Genomic DNA, 17,980 nt, shown 5'->3' with positions numbered 1-17,980 from the left:
CCCATTTAACTGTTTTGGGGCCTTTGTCAAATATCAGTTACTCATATGTGGATGGATAAATGTCTGGATTCTCAATTCTGTTCCATTGGTCTGTGTATCTGTTGTACCAGTACCAGGCTGTTCTGACTACTGTGGCGATATAATAGGTTCTAAAATCAGGTAGAGTAAGGCCTCCCACTTTGTTCTCCTATTTCAGTAATGCTTTACTTATCCAGGGCCTCTTTCCCTTCCGTATGAAGTTGGTGATTTGTTTCTCCATCTCATTAAAAAATGTCATTGGAATTTGGATCGGAATTGCATTAAATCCATAGATCGCTTTTGGTAGAGTAGACATTTTTACAATGTTAAGTCTTTTTATCCATGATCGAGGTATATTTTTCCACTTACGTAGGTCTCTTTTGGTTTCTTGCAGAAGCGTTTTATAGTTTCCTTTGTATAAGTCTTTTACATCTCTGGTGAGATTTATTCCTGAGTATTTTGTCTTCTTGGGGGCTACTGTAAATGGTATTGATTTGGTGATTTCCTCTTCGATGTTCTTTTTGTTGGTGTAGAGGAATCCAACTGATTTTTTTATGTTTATCTTGTAGCCCGATACTCTGCTGAACTCTTCTATTAGTTTCAGTAGTTTTCTTGATGATTCCTTAGGGTTTTCTGTGTATAAGATCATGTCATCTGCAAATAGAGATACTTTTACTTCTTTCTTGCCAATCTGGACGCCCTGTATTTCTTTGTCTAGCCTAATTGCTCTGGCTAGGATCTCCAGCACAGTGTGAATAAGAATGGTGATAAAGGGCATCCTTGTCTGGTTTCCGACCTCAGGAGGAATGGTTTCAGACTCTGTCCATTTAGTATGATGTTGGCTATTGGCTTTGTATAAATGCCCCTTATTATGTTGCGGAATTTTCCTTCTATTCCTATTTTGCTGAGAGTTTTTATCATGAATGGGTGTTGAGCTTTGTCAAATGCTTTTTCTGCATCAATTGATAAAATCATGTGATTCTTGTCTTTTGTTTTATTTATGTGGTGGATTACATTGTTTTTCTAATGTTGAACTATCCCTGCATACTTGGTGTGAATCTCACTTGGCCATGGTGAATTATTTTTTTGATATATTGTTGAAGTCTATTGGCTAGAATTTTGTTGAGGATTTTTGCATCTAAGTGCATGAGGGATATAGGTTTGTAATTTTCTTTTTTTCTGGTGTCTTTACTTACCTGTTTTTGGTATGAGGGATATGGTGGCTTCATAGAATGAGCTTGGGAGTATTCCATCCTTTTCTGTGCTCTGAAATACCTTTAGTAGTAGTAGTGTTAACTCTTCTCTGAAAGTTTGGTAGAACTCTGCAGTGAAGCCATGCGGGCCAGGGCTTTTTTGGGGGGAGGGGGAGCTTTTTGATTACTTTTTCTGTCTTTTCTTTTTTTATGAGTCTATTTAGTTGTTCTGCCTCTGTTTGTGTTAGTTTAGGTAGGTAGTGTGTTTCTAGGAATTCATCTATTTCTTCTAGGTTTTCAAATTTGTTAGAGTATAGTTTTTCATAGTAACCTGATATGATTCTTTTAATTTCAGTTGGGTCTGTTGTAATATCGCCCATCTCATTTCTTTTTCGGGTTATTTGCTTCCTCTCCTGTTTTTCCTTTGTCAGTTCAGCCAATGGTTTATCAATGTTGTTGATTTTTTCAAAGAACCAGCTTTTGGTCTTGTTAATTCTTTCAGTTGTTTTTCTGTTTTGTATTTCATTTAGTTCTGCTCTGATTTTTATTATTTGTTTTCTTCTGGTGCCTGAGGGTTTCTTTTGTTGCTTTCTTTCTGTTTGTTCAAGTTGTATGGATAATTCTTTGATTTTTGCCCTTTCTTTTTGCATGTGTGCGTTTATGGATATAAATCGCCCTCTGAGCACTGCTTTCACTGTGTCTCAAAGGTTCTGATAGGAAGTGTTTTCATTCTAATTGCACTCTATGAATTTCTTTATTCCATCCCTAATGTCTTCTATAATCCAGTCTTTTCTGAGCAGGGTATTGTTCAGTTTCCAAGTCTTTGATTTGTTTTCCTTGCTTTTTCTGTTACTGATTTCTCCTATTATGGTCTTATAATCTGAGAAAATGCTTTGTAATATTTCAGTATTTTGGATTCTGCTAAGGCTTGCTTTATGACCTAATATGTGATCTGTTCTAGAGAATGTTCCACGTACACTAGAAAAGAAAGTATATTTGGCTGCTGTTGGGTAGAGTGTTCCGTATACGTCTATGAGGTCAAGTTGGTTGATTGTGGCATTTAGACGTTTCTTTTTTGAGCTTCTTTCTGGATTTCCTGCCCTTCACTGAAAGTGGTGTGTTGAAGTCTTCCTACTATTATTGTGGAGCTGTCTATCTCACTTTTCAATGCTGATAGAATTTGTTTTATGTATCTTGCAGCTCTGTCATTGGGTGCATAAATATTTAATATGGTTATATCCTCCTAGTGTATTGTCCCTTTAATCATTATATGGTGTCCTTCCTTATCCTTTATGATGGATGCAACTTTAAAGTGTGTTTTGCCAGAAGTTAATATTTCCACTCCTATTCTTCTTTGATTGTTTGCTTGATTTATTTTTTTCCATCCTTTTAGTTTATTCGTGTCTCTTAGTCTAAGGTGTGTCTTTAGTCTCTTGTAGGCAGCATATAGATGGATCATGTTTTTTATCCATTCTGCCACTCTCTGTGTCTTTATTGGTGCATTTAGTCCATTTCCATTCAGCATAATTATGGATAGGTATGAATTGAGTGCTGTCATTTTGATGTCTTTTTTCTTGTGTTGTTGATGGTTTCTTTTTCCCACTTAATTTTATGTGCTGAGTAGATGATATATTGTCCTTTCCTCATATTTTTTGATGTTGATTTTCTTTCTGCTGGGTCTTTTTTTTTTTTTTATCTTAATTGTTAGGATAGCTTGTCTCCTTTGTGGTTACCTTGTTATTTACCCCTGTTTTTCTAAATTTAAACCTAGCTAGCTTTTATTTCTTTGTATTGCCTGATCTTCCCCTGCATATTGAAGATCTATGACTACATTTCTTAGTCCCTCTTTATTGTTTTAATGTTATCTTCTTTTACATAACATTACTTTTTGCCTGTTTTGAGTGTTTTTCAATCTGGATTTATTTTTGTGACTTCTCTGTCTGGGTTGACTTCTGATTTCTCTGCCTAGTGTTCTAGTCTTGAGTTGATACCTGATATTATTGATTTTCTAACCAAAAAACTCCCTTTAATATTTCTTATAGTTTTGGTTTGGTTTTTATGAATTCCCTAAACTTCCATTTATCTGGAAATGTCCTAATTTCACCTTCATATTTGAGAGACAGTTTTGCTAGATATATGATTTTTGACTGGCAATTTTTTTCCTTAAATCTTTTATATAAGTCATGCCTTTGCCTTCTTGCCTGCGTGGTTTTTGCCGAGTAGTCTGAGCTTATTCTTATTGACTCTCCTTTGTAGGTGAGTTTTCATTTATCCCTAGCTGCTTTTTTATCTTTGCTTTTGGCAAGTTTGATTATAATACGTCTTGGTGACTTCCTTTTAAAATCTACCTGATGTGGAGTTTGATGAGCATCTTGGATAGATATCTTCTCATCTTTCACGATATCAGGGAAGTTTTTTGCCAACAAATCTTCAACAATTCTGTCTGTATTTTCTGTTATCCCTCCCTGTTCTAGAACTCCAATCACTTGTAGGTTATTTCTCTTGATAGAGTCCCAGATGATTCTTAAGGTTTCTTCATTTTTTTAAATTCTTATCTGATTTTTCTTCAAATGTATTGGTGCCAAGTGCTTTATCTTCAAGTTTATAAATTCTGCGTTCCACTTGCTCATTTCTGCTCTTCTGACTTTCCATTGAGCTGTCTAGTTCTGAAATTTTATTGTTAATCTTCTGAATTTCTAATTGCTGTCTATGGATTTTTCCAGCTTATTAAATTTTTCATTGTTTCTGAACAACCTTTTTAATTTCTTCAGCTGCTTTATCTGTGTCTTCCTTGGCTTGTTCTGCATATTACCTGATTTCCTTCCTGATGTCTTGAAGGGTTCTGTATATTAATCTTTTGTATTCTGCCTCCAATAATTCCAGGAAGGCACTTTAATCTAGAGGATTCCTTGGTTCTTTGCTTTGAGAGTTTGTAGAGGCGATCATGGTCGGTTTCTTTATGTGACTTGATGTTGAGTGTTGTCTCTGAGGCATCTATAAGTTATTGTATTAGTTTATTTCATGTTTGCTTATTGCATTGTAGCTTCTTGCTTTGTTGTGTTTTGATATGCCCAAATGGGTTGCTTGAGTGAGCTAGCTTGACGTCCTTTGGAGCTGTGATGTCCTGCCCCCAGATGGCTAGAGCTTTTATCAGGTATATCAGTCTAGGAGTCCATTCACTTTTCTTGTATGAATTGAGCCCAGGTGTCCAGGTAGCTGCTCATCAGTATGTGATACAGGCTCTGTCCTACAGTCTTAGAGGGGCAGGGGTGATTGGTGTAGGCCTGGTACCTGGTTGCAGCAGGGGGTCACGCTCTGAACAAGGCCCTAAGGGAGGTGAGAATCATCCCCCAGATGTCTCTGAGGAAAACATGTCCCTGTTCCCTAGGGCATACAGGTGTGTGGGTTCTGCAGATGGACCATGGGCACCTGGTGTTTTTAATTGTAGGGACTGGGAGATACCAGTTATCCTGGGACCCCTGTCACGGGTACCTGGGCGACCCGAGTGCATCCACAAGTCCTTAGGCTCCTGATGTGGGTAGGTGAGGACCCTGTTTAATAGACAGCATGGAGTCAAACAGCAAACACCCACCTCTCCACCGCACTACTGAAACAGTCGTAGTCTGCCAAGAAGAGCCTGTTCTGAAACAGGCCCACACAGGTCTATGCAGGGGGGACATCTACTCAATGTCCACGGAGCGTTTTTGCCTGGATAGGAGCCACTTCTGTCCTGAGCTCCCCTGGTTTGTGGAGCTCGCAGATTATCTTTTCCCCTAATTGTGAGTTTATTCCTTCTCCAGGGCCAAGAGGATGGCCCTAGGAGCTCATCTTGGTGTATCTCAGGCCCAGGGAAATCAACAGCCGCTGAGCCAGCTTAGGGGTGGTGGGTGCAGTAAAATATACACAAGTACTTACCTTTTGCCGAGAGCGCCGTTCTTCTCTAGTTCCGGAGGTGTGAGTAGGCTGTGTGGGTGGCTGCTGCTCCCTGTGGAAACTGTGGCCGAACCCTAGTACCAGCCCGTCGCAGCTGCTCCCGGGAATGGTGCCTGAGGGCTCCCTATGATTCGGGTCTGATAACTCCTCTCCACTTCTGAACTGTTTCTTCCTCCCATGCCCCTCAGTTTGTTTCCTAACTTTGCCTTTGATGTTCAGGGCGCCTAGCTTGTCATAAATATACTTGTTTCACTTGTTTTTTCGGGTCTTTGTTGTAAGAAGGCTCACCGGAAGCATCTGTCTATTCTGCCATCTGGCCCCGCCTCTGTAACAATGGAATTTGAATAATGCCACCTTCCCTTCAGTAACCCGTTGCACTTGAGTCAGTTCCGACTCATAGTGATCATGTAGGACAGAGTAGAACTGCCCCACAGGGCTTCCAAAGTGTGTAATCTTTATGGAAGTAGACTGCCACATCTTTGTCATGTGGAGCAGCTGGTATGTTCGAACTGCTGACCTTTTAGTTAGCAACTGAGCACTTAACCACTGAACCATTAGCTTCAATAATATATGAAATCTCTGCTCCTATTTGGCAAGGCACTACAAGAGAGGGGCATGAATGGACTTCAAAAAGAATTGGCCACTTTAAAAGTAGAAATAAAAGGAGAAGAGGATTCAGAATTCAGGGTAGTGTGTAGCAGAGAGAGCAGTGCTCACCAACATGCTAAAATCTACTCTCCCTCAAGTTCCCTTATAGTTCCTATGATTAATGCAGCCAACAGGCTTTGAGCAGAAGAGATGTCACTGCTCTTTTTTTGTCACAAATTAACGTTCTTATGCATTATGTGCTCATTAACATAGATTTGTAATTACTGCCTTATGCATTTGTCTTTTAAGTCATAGGAAAAGAAAGAGGAGTTACAAGTAAAATTATGGTAATACTGACTTGTATTTACCTCTATAATTTCCTCTACTAAACCTGTTGCCGTTGAGTTGGTTACTTTAGACATTTCTTACAGGGCAGGTATTTTGGCAATGAACTCCCTCACCATTTGTTTATCTGATAATGTCTTAGCTTTTCTTTCAGTTTTGAAGGATAGTTTTGCTGGATATAGAATTCTTGGTTGACCATCTTTTCCTCGCAGTGCTTTAAATATATCATCCCACTGTCTCCTGGGTTCCATGATTTCTGGTAATTGAGGATCCCTTTTACTGCTCTCTTCTTGCTTTCAAGATTTTCTCGTTGGCTTTGGACAGTTTTACGATAGTGCATCTTGTGTAAATTTGTGTCTTTTTTCACATTTGGGGAGTTATCCGCCATTATTTCTTCCTGCCCCTTTTTCTGTCTCTTCTCCTGCTAGGACTCCCATTATGTATATGTTGATACACATAGGCAAGTATATATGGGCTAAAACCACAGAAAATAGAGCTGGACAAACACAATAGCATTAGAAGATTTTAATACAGTCCCTCGGTGCCGACAGATAATGTAGTAAAAATAAAGTACAACTATAGAAAACACATATAGTATAATGATGTTGAGCTAATAAGAGACGTACTGGAATCTGTTACTGATGACAAAGAATAGGGTTTTTTTCTAGGTCAGGCTGCTGGGAAATAGACTCTAGGATGGAGCTAAACATGTTAAAAGTTTTTTGGGGCGTGCTTTCAGGATCACCATCTTGAGGGAGTAGAGGAAGTAAAATTGGGCAGTAAAAACTAACTCAGATGCGGCTACTTCAGAGGCCTCAGCTGATGTTTCCAGTGGTCGTTCATGCTGGTCCTAGGAGGGGTATGTCCTTGGAGAAGGTGATTCTTGGTGTCTGAGGGCAGTTCCTGGAGAGAGATTTGCTGAAAACTGTCAGCCTCCAGCAGTCTCCAAGCTGGAAGAAGGAGTGCTTCAGTTTTGAAGCAAGGATCTGAGCAGGCATCATAGCACCCACTACAGGCCATGCCTTACACCACTTGTTCCCGCTTTCTTCATAGAGTAAGTTCTGAAAACTTTCTCCAGGATTTTGTTTGGTTTCTTTTCTGGGATAGCATAAGACGTTTCGTGGAATGAATTACAGAGCCTACTTTTGCAGCTGGTCTTGAGGCCACAGTTGATATTCATCTGTCCGCTCTGCTGTTCATTCTGGATTCCCTTCACCCTAGGCTGTACTTCTGTTGGTCTGAGACTGTGTACCTGGTGAAATAACTTGAACTCTCATCCATTCGGAGTCCAGTGCAAGTCAGTGTTGGGGACGGGGCTCAGAGACACAAGCTGAATGAGGGTCCACCATCTATGTAGTTACTGGTCACTGTGGCAAGGGAAGAGAAAGCTGAATGGTGTATACTGTCTCTTCTGAGCTTCAGCCTGGAGGTGACACACATCTCTTCTGCTCAAAGCCTGTTGGCTACGCTAGTCATAGGAGCTATGAGGGAACTTGAGGGAGAGCAGATTTTAGCATGTTGGTGAGCACTGCTCTCTCTGCTACACACTACCCTGAATTCTGAATTCTCTGTCTCCTTTTATTTCTACTTTTAAAGTGGCCGATTCTTTTTGAAGTCCATCCATGTCTGTCTCTTATAGTGCCTTGCCAAAAAATGCAGCCAGTAGTCACTGACACACACTCGAAGGTTTTGCCTTCTAACATCTTCTAGAGCAAGAGTCAATAGATCTTTTTGGTAAAGGCCAGGTAACTATTTTAGGCTTTGCTGACAATAGTCTCTGTCACAGCTATTCAAGTCTGCTGTTGTAACAGGAAGGCAGCCCTAGGGAGCAGGTAATTGAGTGAGCATGGCTGTGTTCCAGTAAAACTCTTTGTCTAAAACAGCCAGGCCATTTTTGCCACATCTTCTTCTAGAGCTCAAAGCTCATGAAGCAAGTGCTCTGCCCTCCTAATAATTGCAGGCGACAGCTTCATGAAATATTTTGCTACTGTCTAAGCTGCACTACCACCGTTGTGGTCTTTGATGTTAGTTTCCCCACTACCTGCTGCTCAGCCCCATGATCCCGTGGTTTTATAATGGGAACAGCAATTACATGGTTTTATAATGGGAACAGCAATTACATAGAAAACTACAGTGTCACAGTAGGCTAGGATATGCTGAGGTGCCAGGCAAACCAGAATTCTCACTGGCTTCAACTCAACAAAGGGCTATCTCCACACCGTACGTCCAGTGCAGGCCGTGGCAGAGTGGGTACGGCTCCCACACAGTATGTCCAGTGCAGGCCGTGGCAGGGTGGGTATGGCTCCCACACCACATGTCCAGTGCAGGTCATGGCAGGGTGGGTACGGGGCTGCGACTCTGCTTTACGTAGACGCTCAGCAATGCACAGTGACAGAGGGTTCCCTCTCTGAAACGTGACTGATCACCAGAGTAGGGAGGGCAGGAGGCTGTATGCCAGCCCTTCTAGTTTTTGTTCCTGCTCACATCCTATTAGCCAGAACTAATCATGTGCCCTTGCCTGACTGTAAGGGGCTGGAAGAGTGGGAGGGAGGGGATAGACTGTTAGCTTAGCTCCACAGCCTCTTCCACACATTCATAGTTGCGGAATTATTCTCATATGTATTCAGCAGCATTACTGGCATCTTTAGGAAGACTCACGCCGACATTCAAGGGTGAATTTTAGTTCGTATTCTCTGAGGCATTTTTCATAGTTTTTTTCTTAACAACATCATCTATTCCTAAAATAGTTGTGTTGCTGTTAATTCCTCTGAAATGAAGTATTTCGGAATGGAGCCTTATTTCTAGACCAAAATGTACTAGTGCAAAAAACCACTGATCTTTGTCACCATAGACATTGCAAAAGTAACCAAGTTTGTAATATTTGTTCTTGAACATGCAGTGTTAGCTTGGTGAAATAATGTATCTTGGAAATACTGACAACTTTGCATTTACAGAATGGCAATAATGAAAATCCTCATTTTGTTTCACTAAGCATGTTGATGCAGGAGCCCTGGTGGCACAGTGGTTAAGAGCTACAGCTGTTCAGCAGAAGGTCAGCAGTTCAAGTCCACCAGCTGCTGCTTGGGAACCCTATGGGACAGTCGCTATGAGTCAAAATCAACAACAATAAACAAAGCCTGTTTACATCTTTTTATGTTTAATTTCACAAAACTGTTAGATATATGTTTTCAAGCCATCCATGATGGCCTGACAGAATATCTTAAAGATAACATACATGCTTTCCTGACCACAAGCATTACAAAAGAGATCTTGTCTTTAAGGCCAGTGTTTTTTTCCTTTGTAATCACTGATACTTAACACATGAGCCGAAGTCCTAAATACTGCACCCCAGTACAGACAATGGGGTATATTTGTGCTGTGGGTATATGCTTGCTTTCTTCTTTGGTCCCTTGGTTCATAATAGGGTTCATTGGAGCTAAAGGCAGAGTGCTTTGAGCATGAGCCATGAGTGCCCATGCTGCTGCCTTCTTTTCAGTGGGCCAAGTGGAAAATTCTTCACCAAGATGTTTCAACAGCAAGTAATTATATGGATTATGACACTAAGATAATGACGTCCTGCTTCTACAGGCAGACAAAATTTTTTAAGCAAATTTGTGTGATTTCACATGGGAAATTAATAATGGAAAGACTAATAATGACTATTCTGTTATTTTATAAATGGACATTAGACAATACAAAAGGCAGAGGATAACCCATTGTTGGTCCATAGTATCTGTAGAAAGCTTATTGTGGTTTAAAAAAAATACTGGTAGTGTAATATGTAGATGACCGTAAGTACCACCTCTCTTTTACCATAATAGCTCTTATGTGAGCTTTGGGATGCCTTTTTAAATCTTTTACTCCATTTCACCTAAAATTTCTAGCTAATCAAATTGCTAGTAAATAAAATATTACTAAGCTCTCTAACAACTCTATATATTTATAAATTAAAAAAAGTCCACAAAGCTAATTTCTCAGTTGTGCTGAGTCTCTGCACTGAGATCTGTTACAGTGAGAGAGATGAACAGTCAACATGAATCATTGTGCAAACAACAGGGTAACAACTGGGAACTGCAAGATGTTCGTATATATCATAGCAGGGGTTTTTTTGTTGCCTTTTTTTTTTTTTTTTTAAAGGACTTAAAGCCCAGTAATATAGTAGTAAAATCAGACTGCACTTTGAAGATTCTTGACTTTGGACTGGCCAGAACTGCAGGAACGAGCTTCATGATGACACCTTATGTGGTGACTCGCTACTACAGAGCCCCCGAGGTCATCCTGGGGATGGGCTACAAAGAAAACGGTCAGCAAACCTCACTTACTTGAAATACAGTTCTCATTTATGTTCTTTTGTTCACCAGGTTTTTTATGCGAAATGTGTAAGCTGAAGTCCCCAAGTAAATGTGTATCACTGATTTAAATGTGTATCAGGAGCTTGAAAGTAACTACACATTTTGTCCGAAATGTTTGGAAAAACTCAGGGCCCTGTTTAAATACAAATACACACACCATCAATACCACCATTAACTAAAGAAATTGCTGCTGTGGCCCCTAAAACTGAATATATGCTATTTTCTTGCCTAGGATTATTGGTTTTCCTATGTACCAGCATAAAACGTGAGAGTTAATTCACCTTTTCCTATTGAACTTAGAGTTGTCAGCTGAGTGACTTACTGTCAAGTAATAGCCATAGCACTTGGTGTAAACCTGCAGAGCTACAATAAGGTCATTCTTCGGAGCCAGGGTAATTAAGGTGGCCTGTTGGAGGAGGAAGCAGCAGAGCCCTTTAGAGCTAGTTTTGTATATGAATAAGGCTTACCATGTTCTTAGAAAGCCTTCACTGAAATTGACGGTATCTCTTCTCCTCGTTGCGGCTTTTAAAATCTTTTTGTTAAGATTACGTACAGAAGTTGTGTCATGGATATTTAATGAAAGTTCATGACTCTCTACCAATCTGTAGGGGAAGACTTAATGTAATAGCTTTTTGCCAGAAAAATTCTTGGAAAAAAATTTTTTCTAATGGACTGATTTATGAATATTAAATTTTCATGAATGTTGAATCATACCAAAATATACAAAAAGGTTGGTCTAAAATTTTAGGAAAACTTCATTTCCTTAGGTTTTCCAAAAGTTATTTCCAGTTTCACTCTTAAGACTCTTCAGTGAAGTAGCAGAAAGTACAGACGCTAACTTCCCGAGGGCTCTGACGTGGTAAAGGGTGTACTTCTCTCTAACATCCATTCTTGCCCTTAAAGAATTTGGGCGTTCAAACTTCAGAACCAAAGCGAGTTTCTGAGGCTTTTCCTTTTAAATTACTTACTCTTCCCCCTTCTCCTCCTGAACTGTGGCCATAACTCTCCCCTTTTTATCTGCTATTCTAACCCAAAGGTGTGAATTTCAGGGTATGTTGTTAGTTTTAATAAAGCAGGTGGAAATCCCCAAATTGTCTGTTCCTTGTCTGGCAGATCCTTTTCAGCACTGGCCAGAGCTTCCGTTTGAAGTTGGGAGAGTGAGTAAGTTTGCTGGGAGACTCTGGCAAAGAGTCTGTGGGAACTTCCATGCCGCACCCAGCCAAAACTGACTTCCGGAACAAAAAGAAGTGTTGTTGAGGGATTTAAAAGGCTTTCTGTAGGAGACATAGGAGATACACTGCTGTTACTAACTTTTCTTAGTTGTTTATTCTCTGTGTTCTTGTTTCTTTTGGGATAGTAGGGTAAATGTAGTGTGATGTTGCCAAGAAAGTAATTTGACTTTTAATTTAGAATAAACACAGTATGTCTCAGCTAAATAAATATGTTTAATCTAGCTTGGAAAATTTTGAAGAGCTTTAACTTTTTACTGAGATACAATCTATGTGTTAAATATTTTAATATGCTAAATTTTTTCTGCTCATGCTTTTTGCTTTTATTTGACTTAAAGAAAGAGTATAATGCACAGTGGCGCTTCAGAATCACAGAAAGATTTCACGTTTACAATCCCGCTACCTCATGTACGTTTTTAGCCTTATTTTCAAAGTTTGTGTCTGGTTCTGTTCCATACTTTATCAACAAATTATTAGGTACAAAATAGATAGGCTTTCTTATTATGTAATTCTGTGCATTGCTCTCACTTTAAAATTAGATGTGTAGTTAAATGACCACACTTTGTTTTCTTTTGTGAATCAAAGCCTTTTGGAAAATATTTTGTTTTAAATTTATTCCATTAGCTAAAATTAAAATCACTTTTTTCTTTTTCTGATGTTTTTGCAGCTGTTATATAATGTTATATAATATTATATAATGCAGTCATACTATGCTTCTTTGATTTTAAATGACCTTTTGCTTTGCTTTTCCTTCTTTTGTGCTGCAAACATAAGTGGATTTATGGTCTGTGGGGTGCATTATGGGAGAAATGGTTTGCCACAAAATCCTCTTTCCAGGAAGGGACTGTATCCTTGTGCTGCTGCAGCAGTTCAGTTAGCGAGGCGACGAAGTTCTGTGTGTTCTCTGAAGAAAATGAACACGGCACATTCATAGCTGTGTTTTACTTAAGAGACATGAAGTTTGTGGCTGTTACAGTTCAAAAAATTATGTGGGTAAGAAGCTGGAATGTTTCTAGGCTGCACCTGGCAGTAGGACATACAGTCTCTGCTGGTAGTCAGAGCCCATCCACTGTCACTCATTTTTTTTTTTTATATTGCTTTTTATCATTTTAAACTGTACATGGTGTGTGTGTGTGTGTTTTTTTAATGTTTATATATTTTTTTTTTATTTTAACCAAAACCTTTATGTTAATGTCATTGCATTTTGTTTTCAGTTGACATTTGGTCAGTTGGGTGCATCATGGGAGAAATGATCAAAGGTGGTGTTTTGTTCCCAGGTACAGATCGTATCCTTATCTTTGGCCTAAAATGTAGCCTCTAAAGGTCAAAATGTATGACAGCACTCCAGCTTGGTCAGGTATAATGTATTTTGTCTCTCCCTAATAAATAATAATGTTAAATTACGCTTTGAAAATACCACCTGCTATTTAACACAGACCTTCCTTCCCCTCATTTATTGGTTGTTTCATATGTCAATTCAGAAAACTGCTCAATTATAATTATCCAGTTACTTGCTGGCTTTGAATTGATTTATTTAACCTAAATCATTAATCATAGCTTGCATTAAGAATTTCTAATAGTTATATACTTGAGTAAGTCTAGAGGTACTTCGGATTTGATACAGATTTCGGAGCTGTCTGGTGCTTTTGGTCACACTTTTGTTTTCCTTCCCCCCTTTTCATTGTTTATGTTCTGTGTGCTTTGTCTTTCGCTTGTTGTCTCATTACACAACATAACATTAATCCTGCCATCTGAGAACTTGAACAGTAATTGTTTTATATGGTGATGATTAGATTTGGGTTCGTGCTTTTTGTTCATCTGACTATTTTTAATACTCATATTAACAGTGATCCATCATGTGTTTATCAACTAGTAAGAGTTACTTAGAGTTGTTTTAGGAGGAAGAAATGGAAACACCATATTCGCTAAGTTACAATAGGCCTTCTTCTTCAAGGGCCTGGAGTGTAAAATCTAGGAGAAAGGAGATCAGAAAATCCTAACCTTTACAACTTAGCCAAGTGTTGATCTTTTTCAAAGAAGTCTCAGAGCTTTAAAAAAATAAAAGTTATTAACGTAAGCTACATAAAGAGTGGCAAAAGAAAATGCCACCTTCTCCACAGCTGTCATTTTCTTCCTGCTGCGCGTTCGCTGTTGATGTAGGAAACTCAAGGGCAGGACTTGCAGAAACAGTCCTTACTCTCCAGGGGATGCATTCACATTTCTGATAAGCTGGAAGAGGAGGCAGGTTTTGTAGGCCGGAATTGTGTGCCGTTTGCATTTAGTGTCCCGTGGGTGATGATTACCATTATTCTTTGAGTCACTTATAATTTGTACTTAAAATTTCTGAATTTTCGCTTCCATTTCTGTAGTAAGATCAGTATTAGTAGCCCCTCCCCCACACGTACACACACAATAAATAAAGTTAACCGGGCTTATTTATTGATCCTTTCTGTCCACCTGCAGTCTCCGCCTTTTGCAGTGTGGCTGTAAGACATATAATTGATAGCTGCCACATTCTTTCTTAGGATTTTTTAAAAGAGCCATTTTCTTGTTATTTTAATATGGTTATGATGTATATGTTGAACATTAGCTATGGAGTATTTTTCTTAGCAACTTGATATTAGATATTGATCAGTGGAATAAAGTTATTGAACAGCTTGGAACACCATGTCCTGAATTCATGAAGAAACTGCAACCAACAGTAAGGACTTATGTTGAAAACAGACCTAAATATGCTGGATATAGCTTTGAGAAACTCTTCCCCGATGTACTTTTCCCAGCTGACTCGGAACACAACAAACTTAAAGGTACCTTTTATAAATATATACATTTAACCTCATTTTGTGTGTGTGTGTGCGTTCATTCAAATTCCTGTGGGAATAACCCATGGTTACCTCTGGGTGGTAGAACAATGTGAGGTTTTAGTTATTCTTAATTTTATGTATTTTAATCGTATATTTGACCTGATTTTGTAGTAAAACGTATTTTTTTAAAAACATATACTTCAAAAATTAATTGTAGTCTCTTAATGATAACTTGAAAACCTTTACACGCTGTGTGTACATTAACATCCCTGTCTTTGCAGCCAGTCAGGCAAGGGATTTGTTATCCAAAATGCTGGTAATAGATGCATCTAAGAGGATCTCTGTAGACGAAGCTCTCCAGCACCCGTACATCAATGTCTGGTATGACCCTTCTGAAGCAGAAGCTGTAAGTGCTTTTCTTCATGTTTGGGGAATATATTGCATTCTTAAAGTTAGAATAAAGCTAGGTTGAGGAGACTTTTTAAACTTAAATAAAGTGCAGATAAACGATGGTGGTGTTTTTCGGAGTGCCTTAAGCAGATGAGCACATTGGAGCACCTTCTCCTCCACCAAGGGAGTCAGCTCTGACACGTGCCAGCCTGCGCGTCAGGGTAGAGCTGTACTCCGTAGGGTGTTTGGGGCTCGTTTTTACGAGGAGATCGTCAGGCCTTTCTGCTGAGGTGCCTCTGGGTGTACTTGAACTGTCAGCCTTGCCGTTAACACCCAAGAGCACTAACCGTTTGCATCACTCAGAGATTCCAGGCGTCTTTGTACACACAGTAAAGTTGCTTCCCATTGATCCTTGCCTTCTTGCCCTGAAACCTGACTAGAGGAGCTGCTTTGAGGAACATCCTAATTCAGTTATAAAACAAATAATTTTTGTTTCCATGATATAAATAAAATGTGACCATTTCAGAAGCAAGAAGTAAAAAAAAACAATGATGGCTAAGCACCCTTTCTCCCTGAAGCGAGTCGCCTTCCAGAACTAGTCTCTCTGCATAAGAAGGTTGTCGGTTGATCAATCTGACTCCGCTGATGCGTGTTACAACTCCCCCGTCTGATTAATGGTTGAAGTACTTGTAAGAGTGTATTTATTCTCAGTAAGCTGAACTTAGTCGTTGCCTTGTGTCTTTCAGCCACCACCCAAGATCCCCGACAAGCAGTTAGACGAAAGGGAGCACACCATCGAGGAGTGGAAAGGTAGCCTTCACCCAGCTCTTAGGGAAGACGTTCAAGAACTGCTGGCTGGTTTTGCTGGTTTATTCTTCACATTAGGGAAATTAAAGATTTTCTATTATTCACAGCTGCTGTTTGGTAATAAGATTGTTAGTATTTTTATAAAAGTGGAGAGTAATTCTCCTTCCTTTCCTAACTTTTAATCTCCCAAGTTTCCACCCCAGAGACAGACACTGTCAAGGTTTCTTTTATATTCTTCCATAGTCTAGGAATATGCAAACACAAATGTGTGTGTTTAGTGTTTCCCTCCTCTCTGTGCCCACCTTTTTAACCACACGTGGTTGCATACTCTGTGCACTTGCTTTGTTGATGTAACGGTGTACCTTGGAGATTATTCTCTCTTGATCCATGTATCTGCCTCATTTGGTTTAATGGCTGGCTAGTGTTTTGCTACATGGACATGTCACAGTTTCTATTTTGTGTTCCCTCTTTAAGAGTATTTTAAGTTGTGTCTAGTTCTGTTTCTATCACAGACAGCCCTTGCAGTGTTATTGTGCACGTGTGAGAAAATGCAGTTACTTCCAAATTACTCTCCGAGTGTGATAAATTACAGCCATTCACACATCCATCACATTGTATGGGAGCCCTGCTTAGCCCCACCCTCACTAACAGTAAATTCTTTCTTTTTTGAAGATCCTCTGAGACATTTGGGCCAGGTCATTTTTAGATCTTGTTTACCACCGAGTGCGTTGTTGACATTTAGTGTTTTGACCATTTTTGTAACTAGGTGGCTTTGGGCAAATCACAAGGCCCCTTATTTACCTTGTCTTAAAGTGGAGACAGAAGACTTGTTATTAAGAGATAAGTATCATACAACCACTATGTAAATGGTATGGCGCTTCCTTAAAAAGGTAGATGTAGAAATACCATACAATCCAGCAGTTCCACTCCTAGGAATATATCCTAGAGAAATAAGAGCCACGACACAAATAGACATACGCACACCATGTTCACTGCAGCATTATTCACAATAGCAAAAAGATGGAAACAACCTAAGTGCCCCCCAGCAGATGAATGGATAAACAAACTATGGTACATACACACAATGGAATACTACGCAACAGTAAATAACGATGAGTCCGTGAAACATCTCACAACATGGATGAATCTGGAGGACATTATGCTGAGTAGAATAAGTCAATCACAAAAGGACAAATGTTATATGAGACTACTCTTATAAATAGTCAAGGAAAGGTTTACACACAGAAAGAAAAAAATCTTGATGGCTACCAGGAATGGGATGGAGAGGGAGGGAAAACCGCTAACTAGATAGTAGACACATGTTAACTTTGGTGAAGGGAAAGGCACTACACGATATGGTGGAAGTCAGCACAGCGTAGCCAAGGCAAGGAAGACAGAGGTAAGCAAGAATAAAAGGCAACAAAGGTAAGTACTAGAACATATACAATCTTGTGATGACAGTAATAACAATTTATGAGTGGATACGTAGGTAGATATGTATACTGAATAGGTGCGGGAGGGCGTGTGGGGAGCACCCCCACGTGCATGAACACATTTGGCCTGTGGATGTTTCTACATGCATATTGTATGTGCTGCATGTATATTCATATCTATAATAGAGTACACAAGGGGCACAGTCATGGAAGCATCTTAGATGTAACCAGACATCTCGTGGGACTGAGTTACTGGGCTTGAGGTTTAAGGTCCATAGTTTTAGGGGACATCTAGGTCAGTTGGCATAACATAGGTCACAAGGAAAACATTCTACATCCTACTTTGGTAAGTAACTAGCAGGGTCTTAAAAGCTTGCAAATGGCCATCTAAGATACCACTATTGATCTCTTTCCATCTGGAGCAAAGGAGAGGGAAGGAAACCAAAGACTCAAGGAAACAATTAGTCCCAAGGACTAACGGCCCGCACAAACCACAGCCTCCACTAGGCTGAGACCAGAAGAACTAGATGGTGCCTGGCTACCACTACTGACTGCTTTAACCAGGATCACAATAGAAGGACCTGGTTAGAGTGGGGGAAAAAATGTAGAACAAAAATTCAAATTCATAAAAAAGATCAGATTTACTAGTCCAAGAGAGCCTGGAGGAATCCCCAAGACTGTGACCCTTAAACACCCTTCTCACTTGGAACTGAAGCCATTCCCAGAGATCACCTTTCAGCCAAATAATAGACAGGCCTATAAAATAAACAATATCTGCGAGCAAAGTGCTCTTAGAACAGTCATCTGTGTGAGACCAAAAGGGCAACATCTGCCCAGAAGCAAAGATGAGAAGGCAGGAAAGGGCAAGAAAACTAGACAAATAAAAAC

At 39.6% G+C, this 17,980-nt stretch overlaps 1 protein-coding gene across 11 annotated transcripts in view; it reads left to right on the top strand.

Moving 5' to 3' along the window:
* The window catches only part of MAPK8 (mitogen-activated protein kinase 8), a 135,167-nt gene that overhangs the window by 96,473 nt on the left and 20,714 nt on the right, over positions 1–17,980 (top strand). For 10 of the 11 annotated variants that reach the window (XM_023547180.2, XM_023547182.2, XM_023547181.2 and 7 more), the window contains 5 exons: positions 10,215–10,380; positions 12,873–12,944; positions 14,283–14,465; positions 14,744–14,868; positions 15,599–15,662. In XM_023547180.2, coding sequence (XP_023402948.1) covers positions 10,215–10,380; positions 12,873–12,944; positions 14,283–14,465; positions 14,744–14,868; positions 15,599–15,662 — 610 coding nt within the window. Of the gene's footprint in view, positions 1–10,214; positions 10,381–12,432; positions 12,505–12,872; positions 12,945–14,282; positions 14,466–14,743; positions 14,869–15,598; positions 15,663–17,980 lie in introns of all 11 variants that reach the window. The other variant, XM_064269882.1, reaches the window with a different exon arrangement.

Source organism: Loxodonta africana, chromosome 16 (genome assembly GCF_030014295.1).
Source record: "Loxodonta africana isolate mLoxAfr1 chromosome 16, mLoxAfr1.hap2, whole genome shotgun sequence".
Taxonomy (NCBI): Eukaryota; Metazoa; Chordata; class Mammalia; order Proboscidea; family Elephantidae; genus Loxodonta; species Loxodonta africana.
Note: the sequence above shows the minus strand (reverse complement) of the source record. Positions and strands in the feature narration are given on the sequence as shown.